The sequence below is a fragment of the Toxorhynchites rutilus genome, chromosome 2 (genome assembly GCF_029784135.1).
Source record: "Toxorhynchites rutilus septentrionalis strain SRP chromosome 2, ASM2978413v1, whole genome shotgun sequence".
Taxonomy (NCBI): Eukaryota; Metazoa; Arthropoda; class Insecta; order Diptera; family Culicidae; genus Toxorhynchites; species Toxorhynchites rutilus.
The window spans coordinates 253,557,435-253,580,632 of record NC_073745.1 but is presented as its reverse complement, the minus strand read 5'-3'; the positions used below and the strand labels follow the sequence as shown (position 1 = coordinate 253,580,632).

Sequence of the window (23,198 nt, the reverse complement as noted above, 5' to 3'; positions counted from 1 at the left end):
TGAGGTCGGGCCGATTGACCAGCGAAGTTACACAAAGAAATCGATCAATGCGGATGGATGCAACATGAAATTCCCATTAAGGCAGTATTCTAGTCTAGAAGTTATAAAAAAAACATTTTTCTTCTACATATTTCTGAAGCTTAGACATTCAAGAATATGTCCTAAAAAAACTAGAAATATATAACTTCTCGAAAAACCCATTATTTACCGAGTTAGAGCCATTTTAGCGATGCGGAATCTAATCTAGTGCGGCCACAACAATTAACGTCAAACGCGTTTTTCTCGAAACTAGTTTTTTCAAACTGGCGTACACGATGTCATGTCGAATTTATATGAATACAATCTGCATGCATCACTCAATTGCATGAACCAACCAAAATTATCCTTTTCCCTGTTTACTATTTAAAAAAAAGGAAGCGTAAGAAGAAAACGTTTTAAACCGCATTTTTTTTTCCTCAAACATTTGTCATTTTGTCAAGAAAAAAACATGATTTTGACTTGTCTGAACCTCGGAATAGCGGAATTTTTGATCATTCAGAATCTGTTCGATTTTTTTTATTTCAGATAACCAGAAGCGCTGGAATCGTGTACGCACAACTTTTTTTGACGTAGAACTACGTCTTTCATTAAGGGTGCCAAATCAGAAAACAGGTCACGTTTTTATGAAATAAAGTTAACGTTGATAACTATTTTTGCCGCGAACGGATTTTGGCGATTTACATACCAAACGAATTGGAAATTCCTTAAGATTTATTTGATATGCAATACATTACAATTCTGTGGCGTGTAAATGGTTAAAATTCATGAAAAATATATGCGTTTCCATCTTCCCATACATTCGTTCTGTCCATTTGTGCGCTTTCCCGAACAGAGCTGTGAATAACGGGCAACTTATCGACGAGCAACGAAGGGGGAATCGCAAGATATAAAGTCTCCGTGAACAAAGAAAAAGAATAAGAACGAAGGGGAATACTTTCCAAGAGTATATACAGTGGATCTCGCTGAGGCAAGCTTTCAGTATAGTTCTAGATACGAAGCGACGAACATCGCTTGTTCTTCCTTGTTTTGCGCCATCACATGTCTTCGTTTCGGATTGAGCTGTGGACGCGACCAAATTACTCACTCGCTGATGTCTTTGGCATTGCAATCATTGTATCAAACTGACGCCATTGCATTAATGTTTTAAGCTACATAATTGTGTGGGGAATCATCAAGCTAGGCTATCGTCGGCTCACCAAGAAAATAAATGTTCTGAAATTTTGCCTGTGATTTGGCTAAGTTAATCTAAACCGGCAATATTAACAGGAAGGGTTTCCGTTGAGAAGAGCGCAAAACGGAGATGTTTGTATATTTAGTTGCTTCAAGCCATCGATATATGGATATTTGTGTGAGTACGTGCTTGCTTCATAACGCATAAGTAGACATAGTGACTCTTCGCTACGCTGAAACAGAGATTACTGAGTGTTGAGATTAACAGAAAGAGCTTATTTCGTTTATTCAGTCACCAAGAAAGTAAACATCGTTCTGGAGTTTCGTATATGATTTGGTTTCGCTTGCCAGAAGCAAAACATTCTCTACTAAGGATAACAGTTGCGCTTATCTCGAGCATGAGAAAGTAATTCAACTTTTTTCGAGGCCAGTAATATTAACAGAAGTGTTTCTTTTGAGAATAGCGCAAAATGATAGGAAGTGTTTATATTTCTGGTAAATTCAAGACATCAATGTATGGCTCTGTATGCATGCTATGGCGAACGCTTGCTTTACGTTGTACGAACGTTCCTAATAGTGCGATTCCTCTGAGGCAATACTAAATAAAATGTAACATGGTATTTGATACTTGCAAGTATTGTCGTTGTTGTTGTTTCCATGCGATGTGAAAGATATATTGATGTGGTTATGAGATGTGGAATAATTGTGCTGGTGCAACAAGTATATAATCGCTTGTAGCCGAGCGTATATCAATTGCGAAAAAAGCCACCGGAATAGCGTTCGAGGTAAATTTTCAATGCATTGACATGAAACAAATTGCGACATACGATCAGTTAGTGAATTGTTCTGCGAGGGCAAGAATCAATCATCAATCAGGGCGATCAAACCATTCTACTAAACAGTTATTTCTAAAATTTCACAGCATAATATCCGAAGTTATAAACAAGCGACTTATATAAAATAACAGCGTAGTTCTACGTCAACAATGCGGTTGTATCTTGGACACAACCTCCTATAATTTTTTGAACTCACTCACTTCATCAGTTTGTAATTATTCTTATTATGAATAAATATTTTTCCGTTCCGTTTTTGTTTTATTGTTAAAAGGCAGAGAAACAAATAACGATTAATGGATGGTTATTAGTTGTTTTATTATTTTATTTTATCCACCCTTAATAGGATATTCTAGTGTAGAGGTACGATTTTTGGACGTTTTTTCGAGCTCCAATCAAGCGATGATTGAAACAACTATTTACTATTATATCATTATTTGTTTTTCTATTTTAACAATAAAAACAAAAAATTAAAGGAAAATAAATATTAATAATTGGAATAGTTACAAGCTGATGAAGTGAGGGGGTTCAAAAAAAAGTTGTATTATAGCGTACATGGTCCCATCCCTTCTGGTTATCTGAAACAAAACAAAATCGAAAAGATTCCGATTCAGTAAAGATGCCGCTATCACATGAACCTCGGACAAGTCAAAAACATGTTTTTTGACAAAATGGCGACTGTTTTCCGTAGTAAAATTTAAAAACTATGGTTTTTTTATTGGTTCATGCGATAGAGAGATGCATGGTTTCGAGAAAAACGCGTTTGAAGTTAATTGCTATGCCCGTACTGAATTAGATACCGCATAACCAAAATGGCTACTACTTGGTAAATAATGTTGTTTTCGAAAACTCATTTCGAGGATATATTCTTGAATGTCCAAACTTCAAAAATATGATTTTTTTTTTCAAATTTCTAGACCAGATACTGCCCTAAAAAAATCATGGTATTTGGAAATCAATATGTGAACATAATCAGTGACTTATCCGATTGTGATTTCGTTCATAACCATTTTCTTCATTTTTCCCCGTTATCATCGCTCATAAACCCCTTTCGAACCTTTGCGGTTGCCAGAAACAAAGTAAACAATGAACACAGCTGAAAAAATACATCCTGTCAAATATACATCGGGAATTTGTATTGTTTAAGAAAATTCTTTATTTATCATCTAAGTTCATGTAATCGCCTTAAAAACAGACCCTTTCAGAAGCAATACACTTTTTCCAACGAACAATCAAGTCATCGAAACACTTTTCATAGCTGTATTCAGTTATCTAAAAGGGTCCAATGAAGCGGTAATTTATGTTTAGGAGATAGGAAAAACTCACACGGGGCCATATCTGGAGAGTACGGGGCTTCAACCACATCCGTGCCATTTTTGGTCGAAAATTCGTTCACAATCAACGGTTGGTGGACTGGCTCATTATCGTGGTGCAAAATTCTCATAACGCCAAGGTTCTCTTAATTGACCGTTTGGTCGTCCGTAAGAAATCCCAAATGGACATCACAACGAATATCAAGCTAAACAGTTAACATTACCATCTTTTTCCATTACCATTACCATTTTTTTTCAACTCGATTGCAGAGGTTCATGCTGACGATACTATTGACATGTCATACGTGTCATATGTCATTCTCATACACCCAAGTCTCGACGCCAGTAATTTTGCGTTTGATTACTCTTTTTTCTGGTTCACAACACAAAATTTCACACAATATACCGTTCTGAATCATATTTCGGACACTTTGTTCAAATATCTTGAAATGCTTAATGCACTTATGATATAACTATTAAATTAATATCACAATTGCTTCTTTAGAGTAATCCCTTGGTTACACTATCATTTCACATGAGAACTACATTTGAATTATAACATAATCGGCCGAAATCTTACAACACAACTCATTATCGTTTGTGTTTGACATTTCCTTAGCGTGAGCACATAGAATTTAGCCGTTCATAAATATTAAAAATTCTCCCGTGTCTCATCAGTTCTCATCATCGTTAAAAGTTTACTGTGATTGCTTGGTAAGTGTTCCGCAGTTGACTATAAAATATAATCAAATTACAAAGTAAAGTGTCCGAAATTTGAATTAAATCTATCCGAAATTTGATTTAGTGTCCGAAGTTGGATTCTTAATCGCTTCATTTGAAAAGCATTTTATTCGATGATTTTTTTAATATTTTCAATAAGTGGAAAGCTTAAAAGCATATTGAACTAATTTATTAAAAATATCAATATCAAATTCCCGATATATATTTAACGGTTGTGTCCCATTCACCCGGAAACACGTTTACCCGAAGCACATTTACCCGAAACACATTTACACGAATGTAATACATACAAAACACAAATACCCGAATGCAACATATACCCGAATGGACATTCACCCGAAAGGAACAAATACCCTAATGCGACATTTACCCGAATGCATCGTTTACCCGAATCTAATAAATACCCGGATGCGACATTTACCCGAATGGAATGCTTATACGAATGAAGCAGGAGAAATTTCGACAAATCAGATTATGAGTTCTGTCGAATTTCCTGTTGATAAATAAGGTCAAATCAAAACAACATGAAAGAACAACAAAAATACGAAGTAAAATGAGAAATTGTAATGAGGAAATTCGAAAAAGATGTTGAAGACTTCGATTAGTATAGGCACATTTAACATACCGTCTTCTTTCCTTTCCGTATTGCTCTTTGAGACCAAGAGATCATTCAGAAATGAGCATGAGTTATGGAATATTACAATAACTAAGCAGTTCCCATTTAACGAGGATAAGGAGTCTCCATTTAACGTAATCCAAGTCGGCCGCCGACCCGCCATCGGATGCGACGGCCTCTCGCAAGCAAACCTGTGTTCCACCGATTGCCCGGTTAGTTTGGAACATAGGAGACGATCCTTTAGTTTGGATGCCTGGTGTTAATTTTTGCTTTGAGATATATCTTTCATATTGCAATGCAAAAATTTACCGGGCAAACGTATGTCGTCCGACGCTTGTGGTTGGCGAGTCGGTGTCCGACTTGGATAGCGTCACCTCGGCGGCCTGGGGTCACCTCGATTCCTTATCCACGCTAGATGGGAACTTCATCCCCATCGCATTAAAATATCTTAATTCAATAATTTCGAAGATTATTCCTTCTTTGACTTGGAGCTTCTGTGTCGGGTGGCGTTCAACTGATTTTAATTTATTATTATATTAATTATGAACAAAATTTTATATTTAATTTTTCAATACTTCTTCTTTCTCATTCGGGATTGTTTACCATTCGGGTCAACGTTCTATCCATATAAATGGTATTCGAGTGGCTTTGTTCCTCGTGAATGCTCTAGAATCTTGTTGTGTTATAATACTTTTCTTTTATCTCCTTTTAACGCCTTATCGTCTTTTTTTTTCTTTTTTTCAGATTTTCAGATTTCAGAGATTTCAGAGAACAGATTTTAATATCTCTTTTTATGAATTTCATGCCGACTGCTTGAAACTGACAACTTTCTCGTACGTGTATGGGCTACGTCTTCCAAATGGCTGGATAATGTGTATTATCGAATTTGAAAGTCCATCATTCATACAAAATTCATCATTTTATTAATATACTAGCTGACCCGACGAATTTCGTGCCGCCCAAAATAGATTGTTTAGTTTTAATACTTTCAAACATCCACGTTTTCTTACTCAGTGAACGTTAGTGAGTCTTATCACTGAACTCTTCATTGATTGATTACCCTTTGACCCTTTACAATTTCCTTTTGCTATAAATTGTCTAGTACTTCTACAAAAATTCGTCCTTATAATATAAAATTATTTTCAGACACAATACTCGTTCAAGATTCTTCAAGCATTTGGAAATAATATGTTTCTCCGTTGCATGGAATACATGTTTGACACAAAGAATATTACAAAATAAAGACAACTCAAATCGGACCATTCCTTCCTCGGGTTTAGGGCACACAAAACACATTTGGCCTTCCATTTTTGTTTATATAGATAGAAGATATAGGAATGAGTTATTCCGTCTGAAAATCCTTTTCCACTTTCGAACAAAAGTCAATTTCGTTAGCGCCAACATCAAATGGACTAACAACGCTTTGCTTATTGTAGAACATATGAGAATTAAATTTTCCGAATTTTACGATTTTTCTCTCCGCTATATGGATCTACGGGAAGAGACGAATACAACGAAATATAGATGACTCAAATTGAACCTTTCCTCCCTCGGGGTTTCGCATACCAACACATTTGGCCTTCCATTTTATTTATAGACTAGCTGACCCAGCAAACTTCGTCCCGCCCAAAATTTTTTTTGTTATCAATACCTTCAAACTTACACGTTTTCTTACTAAGCGCAAGTTCATAAGTCCAATCGTAGAACTGTTCATTGATTGATCTTCTAATCGACCCCGTTGAAATTACCTTTTACTAAACAAATCCTAGTACTTCTACCAAAATTATTCATTATAATATCAGATTATTTTCAGACACAGACCCCTCTCTCTTCTCCCCTTTAGAGAGGGGGAGGAGTGTCTATTGACCATAGAAACGTTTCGTGCCCCCTAAAATCTTCACATGCCAAATTTGGCTCCATTTGCTTGAGTAGTTTTCGAGTTATGCAGAAATTTGTTTTTCATTTGTATGACATAGAATCATTTATTGTACCCTAAAACCTCCACATGCCAAATTTGGTTTAGTTTGCTTGATTAATTCTCGAGTAATGCAGAAATTTGTGTTTCATTTGTATGGCAGCCCCCCTTAGAGAGGGGGTGGAGTGTCTTACCACCATAGAAACATTTATTGCACCCTAAAACCTCCAGTTGTATTCGGTTGCATTTGCTTGATTAATTCTCGAATGATGTAGAAATTTGTGTTTCATTTGTATGGCAGCCCCCCCCCCCTTGGAGAGAGAGAGGGTGGAGTGTCTAACCACCATAGAAACATTTATTGCACCCTAAAACCTCCACATGCCAAATTTCGTTCCATTTGCGTGATTAATTCTCGAGTAATGCCGAAATTTGTGTTTCATTTGTATGGCAGCTCCCCCTTAGAGAGGGGCGTGGTGTGTCTTACCACCATATAAACATTTATTGCACCCTAAAACCTCCACATGCCACATTTAGTTCCATTTGCGTGATTAATTCTCGAGTAATGCAGAAATTTGTGTTTCATTTGTATGGCAGCCCCCCTTAGAGAGGGGGGTTGAGCGTCTTACCACCATAGAAACATTTATTGCATCCTAAAACCTCCACATGCCAAATTTCGTTCCATTTGCGTGATTAATTCTCGAGTAATGCAGAAATTTGTGTTCCATTTGTATGGCAGCCCCCCCCTTAGAGAGGGGGGAGGGGTCTCAAACTATCACGAAAACCTTCCCCGGCCCCAAAAACCCCTACATACCAATTTTCATGTCGATCGGTTCAGTAGTGTCCGAGTCCATAAGAATCAGACAGACAGACAGAAATCCATTTTTATATATATAGATTAATACATATCTTTTTCACAACTTTGAAGAATATAGTATGCAACACCGGTTTTTCTCGTTTTTGCTCTACCCACGCAATATACGAGTTTTTGGATGCCAGTCAATGTCTAAACATTATCATTTTAATAACGCTCATCAGGATTAAATATGAAAAATGCTTCTAATTAAATATTGCTATATATAATAATACACCCACACCTCGCTATACGACCGCTCTTTATACGGCATTTTGCTATAACGGCCCTCTTCAATTCAGGCTCGTTTTCGATTTACGGCCTAAAATGTTTTGTTATAACGGCAAACAAATTTTGAGGATTGGTTCAAATATCAATCTTGTACAGAAGTGAAAAAATATTTGCGAGACTATAACTTAAGCAACAAAAAAATTTGATTTGTATACATTCACATATTTCGTTTAACATAAAGTTGTTTCATATTTATTTATAGATTGTTGTTGGTTTTTATGTATGTATGTTGTATGTATTGTATGTTTTACGTTTATGTTATGGATGTATTTTTGTTTTAAATGATATGAATTTAATTTTTGAATCAAATAAAATGAATATGAAAAGATAAAATGCATTTTAAATGGTAAACCATGTTACATATTTGACGAATTTGGAACCGATCTGATTGAATTTCTGTGAATTTTTATTAGAATAATTGATTCTTTATACGGCTTTTCGTTTTGCGGCCAAATTTCATGAAACCGATCTAGGCTGTAAACCGAGGTATGGGTGTAAAGGGTGTGTCACATCAAATTGCATCACGGAAAAAACGCTGTAGAAATTTAATTTTTAGGAATTATATCTTCAGCTTTCGCTTATAATCAGATAAAAGTGTATAGATCACGTTGGCCATGCTTCACTGTCAATTTTTCGTAAATTTGGAAAAATGTCGTCGAACGAAAAAGAGCGTCGTGAATTAATCCTGCGCACTCATTTCGAGAATCCGGAGTTGTCACATCGGGACATCGGTAAGATGCTGGGAATCGTCCAATCCACGGTCAGCAGAGTACTAAAACGATACTTCGAGAACCTAACCATCGACCGGTAGGTGAAGAACGGCAAAAATGGATGCTCCGTCAGTGAAGAAGATCACAAGCGCGTAGTTAAGCAGTTTAGACGTGATCCGAATTTGTCAAGTTCATTCGTCCAACGGACCAAGCAGCGGGAGGGCCTGCGCACATACAAGGTTCAGAAGGCTCCTAACCGCGACGAAAGGCAAAACATGGTGGGGAAGACGCGAGCCCGGAGGATGTACACCGAAATGCTGACGAATCCGCATTGCCTGGTAATGGACGACGAAACCTACGTCAAAGCGGACTTTCGTCAGCTGCCGGGCCTGTTGTTCTTCTCCGCAGAGGACAAATTCAGCGTTCCGGAGGAGATTCGCAAGCAGAAACTATCCAAGTTTGCCAAAAAGTACATGGTGTGGCAAGCGATCTGCTCTTGCGAAAAGCAGAGCGCCCCCTTCGTGATGACCGGCACGGTAAACGGGCAGGTTTACCTTAAGGAGTGCCTACAGAAGCGCTTACTACCACTATTGAAGCAGCACGAGGGCCCGACCATCTTCTGGCCGGATCTCGCTTCGTGCCACTATTCAAAGGACGTGTTGGAGTGGTACGAAGCCAACGGGGTCACCTTCGTGCCAAAGGAAATGAACCCGCCCAACGCGCCGGAGCTTCGCCCAATAGAGAAATATTGGGCGATTATGAAGCAGGCCCTCCGGAAGAACCCAAAAGTTGTCAAATCGGAGGCGGACTTCAAGAGAAAATGGATTTCTGTTCAAAAAAAACTACAACCTGACGTTGTACAGAACCTTATGGACGGGGTAAGGAGGAAGGTGCGAGCATACGGGCTTGGGCTTGAAGTATGAATAAAAAGAAAATGCCAAAAGTTGTTTAATAGTTTTTATATTACTGTCTAAAATTTTCAAAAGGATCGGTCTACTGGGCGAATTTCTACAGCGTTTTTTCCGTGATGCAATTTGATGTGACACACCCTTTATATAGCTAAACATTCACCCGAATGAACCGGGTGAATGTTTCTTTCGGGTAAATATTGCATTCGAGTAAATGTCGCATTCGGGTATTAGGAGCATTCGGATAAATGTCGCATTCGGGTAAATGTCCATTCAGATACCTGTCAAATTCGGGTATTTGTTACATTCGGGTGATTGGAATTCGAGTGAATGTCTTTTGGGTAGCTGTCGTTCGGGTAAATGTGACACAATCATACTCAACAGAACGTAAATACCAACATAATAAAAAAAACTTGTTTGACAATTCAATCCTCCAAACCCGCGAAATTGAAAAATTTCCGTTATTTCCCGAACACACTCAGTATTGTACTACGTGGTAGCAACGGGCAAACATGAAAGCGATAAAAAATTGGGCTTTTACCTAATCTCAAAACAGATCAGATGTTGAAATTAAAGACGTTGCAATGTTAAGACAGGGTCCATAAACTCAGATGCAGGGAAATATGCCCTTCTAAAAAATAGTAATGTTGATAGAATAACCAAATAAAGCTCGAGTCAGTTGATATCTGGACACACAGATTATTTTACTGCAACGCTCTCAGTGGTTGGATATGGAATGTTTTAGTAGCAGTTTGTTTTGAAATATTTCTTCTTTTAATGTTGAAATGCTCATCAGTATTCATTCATGTTTCAAACAAGTTGTACTTGACGGAAGCTCAAATTTACCTGAGAACACATTAATCTACACGTCATACCCCACTCACCATTATATCCAGATACGGCTACCATTTGTTTCATTCAATGAAGCATGACCGAGATGAGTAGTCACTTCCATTCTTTCGAAAATACCAAGAATTAGGAATCGCTCATTCCGCGAGATCATATGAAAAATCTGTATGCTGCCAAAAAGATGGGAGCAGTTTGGGGATATCAACGGGCAATGCACTCAAGAAGGAGGATAGAACCTTTGTTTTTGCAATAAATTTTCAAATATTGACAAAAAATCGCGTATTTCGAATTTTACATCTGATATTACCAATGCATCACAAATCATCCCATCCCATCCCATTTCATTTATTTCATATCTAAGCATTTTGAAGGAAATCTATAAATGAATTACTGTCACGAAGCATATTTGAAATGAAGAACATAATTGTCCGTACTTAGATCGCTCAAAAATCCTTGCTCGTTTCCATAACTATTTTTGCTTAATTCGTTTTCATCTGTGTCATTGATTAAAATATAATTTTTCAACAGGTATCCTAAACTAAAATTCAAATCCATCACATGATAGAGTAGCTGAACATGCCTCCCGGAAATTCGGAATATCTTCTAATTTACGAAGTATTAAAACATTACCTCATCCGTTACGGCTTAATTTGGTCGACTTAACACTTCTGTCGTCCCGTTACCCAGATATGAGTGACACGTTCCTCGTTCAAATTGAATAGGATTTTGAAAAGGAATTTGATAGAATAGACACCTAAGTGTAACTACAGGATATGTAGAAAAATAAATAAAATTATGTTATACTTTTTATTAATTTATAGTGCGAATGGTTTGTACTGCAGATTTTTGCGAAACTCATATAATATTGGGTTGGGGAAAAAGAAATGTCGTATATTGTCAATATATGGCAACACTTAAACATACCTTGTGTTGTACTTATCGCATCGGGTCATACTATATGGCTATTTAAAGACTACAATCTGTCCTACAAGTGTCGTTTTGACAATGTTGTGATTGTTCTTTTTCAGTCTCGAGTTATAGCGCGTCAAAAATGGAGTCCACCAAGCAAGAAATTCGCCATATTTTACGTTTTTATTACCTACGAGGTAAAACTACAACGAAGGCGGCCGAAAAAAATTGTGTAGTTTATGGACCCGATACTGTAACGATTCGCACAGCACAGCGTTGGTTTGATCGATTTCGTTCTGGTGTAGTGGCTGTCGAAGATACACCCCGTACTGGTAGGCCAATCGTCGTGGAAACCGATAAAATCGTTGAAATCATCCAAGTAGACCGGCATGAACTGGATATAGACCATAAAACCGTTTGGAACCAATTCGCAGAAGATTGGATTCCAAAAAAAAACTGGATGTATGGGTGTCACACGATTCGACGCAAAAAAATCTTTTAGACCGAATCAAAGCCTGCGATGCACTGCTGAAACGGAACGAACTCGATCTATTTTTGAAGAAGATGGTGACTGGTGATGAAAAGTGGATCACGGACGACATCCTAAAGCGAAAAAAGTCGGTGTCGAAGCGCGGTGAGCCGGCCCAAACCATCGACAAGCCCGGATTGACGGCCAGGAAGGTTTTGCTGGGTGTTTGGTGGGATTGGAAGAGAATCATCCACTATGAGCTGCTCAACTCGCCAGACCCTCAACTCGGTTCTCTACTGTGAGCAGCTTGACTGTTTGAAGCAGGCGATTGACCAGAAGCGGCCAGAAATGATCAATAGGAATGGTGTTGTTTTCCACCAGGACAACCTCACACATCTTTGATGACCCGCCAGAAGCTACGGGAGCTCGGATGGGATGTCCTATTGCACCCACCGTATAGTCCGGACCTGGCTCCAAGTGATTATCATCTCTTCCGGCCCATGCAAAACGCTCTTGGTGATACTAAGTTGGCCTCAAAAGAGGCTTGCGAAAACTGGTTGTCTGGGTTTTTTTTTTGCAAATAAGGAGGGGGGGGGGATGATAATGAAGTTGCCTTCTAAATGGCAATAAGTTTGCGAACAAAACGGCGCATATTTGACTTTTGGATAATTTTAAGTATGTTTAATAAAGCGTCAAATTTCGAACGAAATACGTCGTTGAGATGAAAGTAGTAGCAAGGCTCTAGATATGAACATATTTAATCTAAAAGTGTCCATCATGTCCAAGGAATAAGATAATTTCCGGAAGTATGCGTAAGGACAATATGCTAAGCAAGTTCAAGATTCAATATAATCTTTTTAACATATCGGGCCTGATCACGAACGCCACTTAACGGTGAAAACTGTATGATTTGTATGCGAGGTTATATCCATTTCATTTCGTTTTTGACGTGAAGTCACGTTCGTGATCAGGTCCATAATTTATCAAATGAAGTGAGTCAGGTGTATAATTTTGATCATGTCTCACCAGTCAATCAAACATATCAGTACACCGAGTGCAGTAAATTATCTCCAAAGTTCCAGGCGAGTAAGTGAACTCATTATTAAAAAAAATGCAGGCTGCATCAATTCACAATTGTTTTTCTGAAGATATCGAATACATATTGTCATACGATTATCTTTAAAAATAACAGTATATGCCACTACACACAAATTAGAAGTCAAGCGTACACTCCACATCGCTCCAAACATACGAGAACCGTGGAGAGTTGGCCGTCTCAGTTATAAAATTGACCATTCCTGTTCAATGAACCCCACTTCATCGAGAAAGGTGATGTCTTTTGTTTGTTTGTCTACCAACCAAAATTTAAAGCACTCCCCTCTCCAACACGAAGAAGCCCCATGACAGTATATCAAATATAAATTTTAACAGGTTATCTCCCTAGACAGGGGAAGAGGGGTTGCTCAAACAGGAAGTCAGTCTTCTCCGACCAGTTCAGGGCTATGAAGAATCCATTTCTTAACTCTGGCCGCAAAAGCAGCAGAGATAAATGTTGGAGCTTGTTATCATTTTTTTCTTCTTCTCCCTGACAAGGTTTGCTCCAGGCGCAAAAGCAACTGAAGTGGCACTGACCGGCACGGAATCGTAGAACAAAGATAAGAATATAAAGAATTTTATAGCATAATTTAAACTCATTCCGAATGGAGTTTCCCATCAAATGCCGAAGCGCTCGAATAGAAAATTCTCACCCTAAGCAACTTTTGACAAAAAATTCCAACTGAGCCGTGTGATGAATCATTGTATTAACATATTGTTGTATATTGATATATTGTTGAATTTTGGGAGAGCAAGTTGAATATTTTGAAAATTTTCGAAGCTAGAAACTCTAAGTCGATATTTTTCAATTATCAGACAAATCCTGAAGCTCATTAGTCAATAACCACTCACTCAGTCAATTGTCATCCTCCATCCAAATCCAGATTCTGATTTTCTCATGAAATATTTTTCAGATTGACGCAATGCAATAAGGAAATAAGAAAAACAGAACTTCTAATGTTTCAAATTCGATTCCGGGTCAGTGCAGCGCAATCAAAACATTAAGATGAAAATGATGATAATTGTGGTATTGACGTAAGTTCAATCACCTTTTTCTCCAGGTGTTTGATGGTTCATATTGTTGCCGCTTTCTGTACCCTTATTGATCATTCGCTGAAATCTGTTTTCGCAATGTGTTCTATTGCATCGATGAACCGGATACATCAAAAACATCCGGTACTTCTACGGAAGGAACTAGAAATATACCCGACTAGCTAAGCCTTTATTGTGAACCAAGAAAAAGATATTGTGACAAAAACAAATTTTCTGTTCTTCAAACTAGTTCAAGTCTGCCCTAGGCTAAAATCACTCCAAACAGTTCTATTACCACCGAGCTGTTGAGCAGAACCGTTGTACATAGACAGCTACGCAGGTCTGATAATCATGCCCTTGTACTGTTCTGTGTTATTAGATTCGTTTAACACGTTCGTCGCCCCGTCACCCAGATATGGGTGACACATTACTCAAACTCAGGGCCCTCAATTGACCATCCTTGTGTTATTATAGAATAACTACGTCCACTCAACAATCATCAGCGATGGAGATCGATTCACGGTGGAACGAAGATCGATTCATCCATACAACTGCTCTGTTCTGCAAGAAACATCGGGCTGTTGCGCTATAAACAACACAACAATGATCATATCAACTGTCTCCGCTGTCCGGTCTGCTGAACAATGGAAGAACAGAAAGAATACTCATATGCCTAAATGGCTCCTACTGTGTAATTTTCCATAATGTAATGGAACAGAAAAAAAAACTCTTACGCCTAACTGGCTATTACTACTGGTTAATTTGCAATTTATAGAACCATAAACATGTACATGTACACGACTAAACCCGGCTCTGTTACAGTTAAAATGCTAATGAGCCTAAATAAATAAACAAATGGGAAAAAAAAGTATTAAAAGAACTGTCTGGAAGGTCAAAAAACAATCAAATTTCGTGATTTTTTTTCGGATGTTAGGAATAAAGTGAAGTGTTTGGGTATTTTGGTTATTGTTTAAGTTATATTTGAGGATGTATTCTCCATTTTTTGAGGGCACGAATGATGATTATTACGCTGTTGATAACTGGATGCGTAGATGCTGTCTGAAAATCGGTACCTTGCTGGCGGTATCGGTTCTGAAGCAACGGGGTGTCGCAGAACGAATTCTAATGAATATTTTGAACCTTTAGGACAATACCCAAAACGTTACATATTTTTCTCTCTTCTTGAACAATAAATTATCACTTCTAGCCCTATGTGGTGACTAGTTCTGATATCTAGAAACATGTCTGATTTTTTTGAGCGCGAATAAATCAAAAACTATTCATTTTGGAACCATTTTCGTGTTTACAACTCCTCAACTTACAAATTTAGAGCAGCAAGAGCAAACATCCCGAAAAGTTATTGAAAAACAGTCTATTTGTTTATGTTTTTCAATACATATGAACTGTATAGGACCAGCTGAGTTTGATCATGAGTTTTATTAGTTGTTTTTGTTGAAACTAACATCAAACATTCAAATATGAAAAAATCATGTTTACCATCAAGTCAGCGGCGTAGTGTATGGAGAGGGGCGGTCCGTTTCGAAAAAAAAATCTTTCAAAATTTTAAATGACCGTCACCCGTTAGTGATTCTTCTTTGTTCATTTCATAGAGGCTTTACACTTGAAAGTTTATTCGTCTTTGCTCAGTGATTGATGATTGTTCAGTGAGAAATTTCACCTTGGTTCATGTTCATGTTAAAGGATCATTCTTGGGTTTTTTTTTCGTTTTGGATGGGAGAAAAGTTACTGATACCAGTGAAGACATCCGTTATCAAATGGAGAGTGACGGTTCAGCTTTCACGAAGTGCCTTTCTCAATTTTCAACAAAGCCCCAATCATGTCGAGTTCAAATGGAGGACTTCAGGTTTTGTTGAGAAAGCGAAACAAAAAAGTCTTTTAAAACGGTTTGTAGATCACTCTTCGAACATAGGAGGACAACACGCTTTTGATGAGAACTAATGAAGGTGTTTACTCGTTTCGCAGTTTCAACTCATAGCATATGGTCCTGAGCAACATAAGTGTAATGATAAAATTATTGCTGTAAACTCAATAGAGTGCTCATTGCAATGTTGTGTAATAAATTTATGTGAACTACGTTGAAACCACGGTTGATCACCTCTATTGAAATTCTGTGAAATCCTTCCGAGAACACGAATACTAGATCAACTAAGTGCATGGTCCCTTCTTCTAGCAGTTTTGGTTTTAACTTTACTATGTTATCTGTACTTCTGGTGCGATGAAGTAGATCTAGCGTAGAACTATTTACAAACCAAAGGATTTTCTCTGAGTAACGTTGCGACCAGACTCAATGCACTGGTATGTTTTCCTGTTGCAGAAAGGCATAAAAAGGTTTTCATTCAGAGTTACAAGAGCGATAAAAATCGTTAAAAGGAATAGCCTATTTTTTTGAATCAATTCAGGCAAGACACATGTTCACAGTATCTGAAAAATAACTGAAAATGTTGATTTCCAAACTGACATGGACATTTGAAGGCGCAAAAATTATCTTGGACGATGCTAATTATTAGACTGCATTGGAAGTGTTACAGTTCATCGTGAAATGGGACTTCTAAAAAACGTTTCAAAAATTTACAGTGAGTTTGAAGCTGTAACTAATGATTTGCGTTTCTGTGGTACCTAGCCACACAGCATACGAGATAATGGACCTATTCCGCAATGAACTTGGTGAGAAGTTCATCTCTTGTTTTAGGCCAGTGAATTGGCTACCAAGATCGTGTGATTTGACGCCCTTGGACTGTATTTGTGAGGGTATGCCAAATTTCTTGTTTAAGCCGATAAATCAGCATCAATTCAAGCACTTGAAGACAACATCGCACGTGTTATCGTTAAGTTACCAGCCGATTAGCTCGAAATTGAACATCACGTATGGATCACCTGAAACGTAGTTATGACCAACATTTACATGGAATGTTCTTAAAAAAGGCAAGGATTGGTTTGTAACCCCCAATAATGAATGTTATATTTCTTACATTTTTTCTGTGTTTGGTAAATTAAAATCCAAACACTTATAAAATCACCTTTATTATTATATACTTAAATTTGAGTTTCTTGGATCGGTAAATTGAATAATGAAACTTAGATATTATTGACATTCAAACATACAAAAACTTTATCACAATTGTTCAAAATAATGGACGCAGTGGTTCATACCCATCAAGGAAAAAAATACAAAAACTTAATAATGATTTATTTTACTTCTCGCTAAATAGTAGCTGTTTATTATTCTGAACTTTAATGAACATTTCTCTTTCATTAAAACAACTAAAAACACGAGTTACACAAATTACAACTCTGGTTCGGTCAAAGAGGTAAATAAACAAAGCCCGAGTCACAAAAACGTTTGCTCTGTTTACAGGAGAAACATCTGACAGCATGGAGAAAAAAGATGCAAGAAATTTATTTTTCAAGCTAAATGCACTTGAAAAATAAATTTTATTGACTCCGCATGACCAGGTGGCAACTATATTGCATCCAGTTTTTTCAATGTTTTTAACTGTTTTGCGTTTTGAAAAAAAAAATATTTTGTGTATTTTAGCATGTAAACATGGCGTTGTATTGCAGTTTGCGTTGATTCCATGCCTAGTTCTCGTGACCCGTTAACACCTTCGTCGCCCAGAGCGATTCGGTCGAGTTTCTTGCGGGGCCCAAATTCAACTGTCGGTGCGCTAGAGAAATAAGCGGGCAACGATGATAATGAATTCGGGTTCAATTCATGACTACTTTTCTGTTGAATCCGATTGATATCAACCGAATGCTGATTAGAAAACTTATAAAAATAAGTTTTCAGTCAATTGTACAGTGTTGGAAATAATAATAAAAATGAAATTTAACCGATCGTACTTGCTTCATATACTATATTCGATGGCGATGAATAACTACAATTTTATTGGAGAATATGGAATATTCTGTTCAATCGATTGCGAAGATTCTGTGAATATATCATACTGAGAACATATGTCACATTTGTGGGAAAATAATCGTCATAAACTATATCACATTTGGCAACTCCGATTTTTCACGTAATTCGTTTTCATCGTTCTTTGCGCATGGTAGTTAAAAATCTAAAAGAAGAAGCAAGTTGCAAGTTTTTTTCTGAGAATGAGTATAATAATTGCACAACGCGGAGAAGCCCCTGTTTATTCCAAAAAACAATATGTTTATTATGTATATTTATTTAGACACACATGCGCCTTTTTCATCCTTAAAATGTTCACCGGACGGCGTAATAGTAAATCTGAAAGCGAGGAAATTAGTAACGATGAAATAGTGCGAAGCGTTAGAAGAAAAGTTTCGAGTGTTATCTCATCGAGTTCCGATTAGGATATTGAGGAACTATATGCAAGTGAAGACCTGGCCGGTATGTTAGAAGAACTTACTATAGACGACATAAAGATATTGATTTTTCAACAGAACATTTAAAAGGTGATTTTTCACAAATAGTTCAAATGTTCTAATAGTCAAGCCCTTTCATTTGATACCCATATTGATGGGGTTTTGATAAAATATGTAGTCCGCCATTTTGTTGCAGCCGCCATCTTGGATTTTCAAGATAATAGAATACGCAGGTTTAAAACGACAGCAGAGATAAAGACGTGCTCCAAATTTCAGATCAATCGGTCAACAGAAAGGAGGTTAAATTTTTATTGATGTGAGACAACCCTGCAGATAAACACAGAAACACATTTACAGTAGGTAATGCTAAATAAAACCGTTTAAAATTGTAGTATAAAAACTATTTTTTTTTTGTTTTTGATTTTTTGATTATTCTACATAACCCATATTTACATTTAAGTGCCCATTCTATCAAATTGCGTTTAAAAATCCTATTCAAATTGAACGAGAAAAGTGTCACCCACATCTGGGTGACGGGGCCTCCCAGGAAATACGCCCCGTCACCCAGATCTGGGTGACGGGTGTATTTCCTGATGTTGAAGGGTTAAGGGCTAAGGGTTAGGTAAATATCGAAAAATCATTCTGGGACAACATTTCTGAGGGCATAAGCTTCCCAAAAACGCAAAACAAAAAAATCGTTTTTTTCGATCTTACATACACGGGTTAATGTATATTTCGGATGGTTTGTCCAACGGTTTCTTACGAGACATATATTAAAAGACATTGGCATGCGTTTTTGTTGTCAAAAAATTGCTAGATCATGTAAAAGTTGTTTACAAACAAAGTTCGACCTTCATTTAATAATGTATCCGCAAGTTGGGCTCACATGAAACTCAGCCGAATCGCACTAGACGACGCGTGACGTTAAAAAAAGTAATGATGTTGTATGTAATTTACAATATTTTTCGAATCTTGTGGGTATGATTTTTTCCTATTTTTTTTAATATACACTCGACAAAAAAAATAGAGGAACAGAGTGCAAAGTGGGAACTTTAGGTGATTTTTGATATGCTGTGTATTCTCAAAACATCTGTGAACGTTTCATATTGATACGTTCAGCCGTTTTTTCTAGATGATTCTTCAGAGTATGGAGTAAATTAGAGGAGCATTTAAACGCAAATCGTTCCAGGAGTACAAAATCCTACGCGACGCTCAGAATGAACGATTAGTAACTTTCGTCTTTGTGAGTTTGTGGGTGAGGAGAACGTGTATGTGTGGAAATACGGATGTATACGTGTAAGTGTCATCATTTCTTGCAAACCTAGTACCTACGAACGCATGAAAACGAAAGTTACGAATCGTTCGTTCTTTCAAAATGTCTCATATTTATAGGAATTCAAATGCGAGGTTGTCTGACGTATTGAAACCAAAAGAAGCTGAACAACAATTTTATATGTGAATAGCTGCTTGAAAAGTATTCGCAATAAAGTGAAAGACACGATAAAGTCATTTTTCAACCTGACAATGCTCGACCTCATATAAAATAAAATAATGGCAAGACGTAGATGGAAGCATCGGAAAGTTATATTTCATCCTCCATATTCTCTAGATGTCACTACTCTCTTTTATCATTTGTTTCAATCATTGACGCAAAACCTGTCTGATCCATACTTTCGGGTCTATAAAGCAGTAAAAATTGGATCGCATCGTGGATTTCATGAATAGATGACCAATTTCTTCGAGGCGAGTTTTGGGCAGTTTCGGACAGTGTACGAGTCTCGCTGGATGTTGTCTTCATTTCGCTATGAATACTGGAAATTGGAATCAATACTTAAATCATATCATACTTAATATATGATATATTCATGTGGAAAAATATGATGAAATTTATAGAAACCGTTTACACTAGTGCGAACTTATATGAGGGGCTTGGAATGCAAGGGGTGTAAGTGACTTGATCGATTTCTCTTCATCAACTTTTTCTTTAGTTAATAACTCAACGGCAAAAACGTTCCAATTTAAGTTTGCTATAGAGTCCGATAGATGAGGTTCTGACCTATCTTCCACATTGTCAAATGCAGTACGGAATGTATTTGCAGCTAAGTTATGACCAAAAGAGAGAGTCGATGTAGAGAAATCGATCAAATCACTTACACCCCTTTCATTCTAAGCCCCTCATATAATGAATATATTCATATATTGGGTTCACCAACGTTTACATATGCCTGAATTTATTCCATTCATAGTAGTTATGTATTCCTCGAAGAAGTGTATCATATATATTCTCACCTGTTTACATCTATTTTTGCGTGAATAAATCCATCTATAGCTATAGATCTTCCTAATGTAAATCCGCCTTTTTTATGTTGACAGTGATTTTTGTAAGGAATTCGTGTTTTCGGATCAGGACAATTTTCAAACCAAAACAAAAATTCCGTATTTGGGGCTCTAAAAATTCAACTAGATATAGGAGATGATGTTCTTCCAAAGAGTCAATGTTTGGTATTGATTATGAGCCAGAAACCTTTCTTTTTTCAATCATATTTGTGGGCACTATTTGAGGATATGGATAAGGACGAGCTTCATTCCCAACAAGATGACGCTTCATGACATACAAGTCGCAAAACAATCGAGTTATTGTGCACCAAGTTTCCTAGCTGCGTTTTCTCACGTTCCGGAGACATCAATTGATAGCCTAGATCTTAGGTTCTTGTTGAAACGCCCTGCATATAGAATATAGATCTCTGTCCAATAAGGCTGTTCTTCATGACCATTCGAGAGCGTTTAAGAACATCGTCTGCAACTATTCAGTCTCTTAGACTTTGACGTCTTGAAAACTGCTATTATTCATGTAACAAACTATCTTTTAGTTAAGCACTCTATGTATAGAAATGACAATAAACTTCGATGTTCAATAACATTCAAAAACATTTATTCATTCATAAATATCCCGGTCACTGTAATGATGTGTTTCCCATTTTGTGATGATTCAAAAAATGCACCAAACTTCTCTCGGTAGGCGATTGCCCGGAAAATAACACTTCCGTCTTTCTAACCTTATATTTATTTTCGCCGGTGTCATGCAATCGTGGAACCAAATTCATTGTGTTAACATGAGCAAGACACGTAAAGGTACCTTATCTTCCTTGTAACGACATACTACGTAATATTGTTCTTTTTACAAATATCGGCATTGACATATCCACTCCATTCCAAACTATTGACTTTGTGGGCGAAGTCGACGTAGTTCTGGAATACTCACCGAATTTTTGAATCCGCTGTATTACAAACATAACGTGATTTATGATGATTCATGGAGTGAAACTGCCATCGTACCCTGTCCTCTACCATCAATAGTGAATGAAAAAAAAAAAATTGGTCATCAAGAAACTCGTTCCTACATGAATATTTTGCCTACGAAAGTAGTAAAAATCCATTTTTGATCGAACGTAACAGGAGGACTCAATCATATCCAATTTAGTATGAATAAAGCTTCAGTGAATTGTTTAAAAATAATTATAGGAATACAACGCATATGGCATCAAGAAGCAAATTCTCATTCATTGTCATTCGATAGAAACAATTTTAGAAAGGATTCATATTTCATATAAGTTGCACAAATATATGTTCTGTCTGGCACAGAAACTCACCTATACTGGCTTCAGTTTGACCATTGTGATTGACCCATACAGTCAGTACAAAAGCTGACATAATCCAGCCTTTGAGGTCCATTGCCAAAATAAAATAGATTTAAATAGTCTGCGCACCGCAAAAAAAAACAGTATCTCGTACTCGCGTTCGTTCAACACCTTTGATCACTTTCACTGCTCGAAGTCGATTTTTGCTTAGCATGCACTTATTTCTTCCTGTGTTGAAAGTGAATTTGTAATGCCACTGGTAATCCGTTTTCTTTCACGAATAATCGTTTCAGAAATGCCACGATGTAGCCTTTCAAATACTGCACCTAGAAGCAGCACACAACTCACTGAAACTCGATATGGAGTTTCGCGAATAACGCGACTGTGAGGGGACAAATTCAAAGCTCACGACGAATGGGTCTCTTGTGTTTCACAACACTATCTTCAAAAATACTGACTCGGCTATCTCGACGAGTACACGAACAATTCTTCGATGCGTGCCCACCGAATTCACATCACGGACTGATTCATGAAACGATTCAACCTGCAGCAGCAGCAGCATTTGTTGGCACGGAAGAAACCTATGTCGCTCTCGTGGGAACCGGTTTTCATGGAGTTGGATCGTAGTGGGTCTGCTTCAATTCTTACCTTCGCCGATGCGCGCAAAGCGCAAGAGTGGAGCAGCGATAGAGCTGAGCACGCACGACTCTCTGAAGTGAGCCCAATTCAAACACACATGTGTGCGTCTGAAGCACCAAATAAATAGGGGATGGGGGACTTTATGAGGCTTCCGGCGAGCGATAGTTTTGAAAATGCGAGGGTTGCCGAAAAGTAATGCATACGTGCTGAAACATATCTATCAACGTGACAAGTTTTTTTTTTCATTTCGTTTCAGAAAAATTCCTTTGACTTTTTGATTCCCGGACTTGAAAGATGTCTCCACCTCACCGGCAGATGTGTAGCGATCATCCTTGAAAAGCGGAAACAAATAAAAATCGAAGGGAGCAAGATCCGGAGAATATTTTTATAAATAAGGATGGTCTCACCTTATTGCCCTACAAAGGTTTGAGCTGGACGAGTTAGATAACATAATTAAATAAATAAATGTTAAATGTTAGGATTTTCCTTTAAAGCATCAAATTGAACCAGTAAGCAAGATAATCTATATAAATGGTGTCCGTTCCTCGCGATTGGTTCTCAAGAACGGTGCAACGGATTTGAACAGTCAGTTCAGGTTTGATGCATCTTAGTATGCGTCAAGTTTATATGCTAAAAAAGAAATCTTATACAACGAATATAGATCACGTACAGGAAAATTTCCGGTGGGAACTTGAATGTTCGAAATTATTTAAATGAAAATATCAATTGTAGGTAGGACGAAGTGCGCCGGGTCAGCTAGTGGAAAATAAAAAACGGAATGATTTTGCCACAATTATACAATTTTACCAAATGAACATATTGAGGCAT

At 37.3% G+C, this 23,198-nt stretch overlaps 1 protein-coding gene across 1 annotated transcript in view; it reads right to left on the bottom strand.

Moving 5' to 3' along the window:
• The window catches only part of LOC129770089 (probable chitinase 2), a 38,167-nt gene extending 15,786 nt beyond the window's left edge, over positions 1–22,381 (bottom strand). Inside the window, exon 1 of the mRNA XM_055772718.1 lies at positions 21,744–22,381. Within this exon, the coding sequence (XP_055628693.1) occupies positions 21,744–21,825 (82 nt within the window). The 5' untranslated portion in view covers positions 21,826–22,381. The remainder of the gene's footprint in view (positions 1–21,743) is intronic.
• Positions 22,382–23,198: the final 817 nt, after the last annotated feature.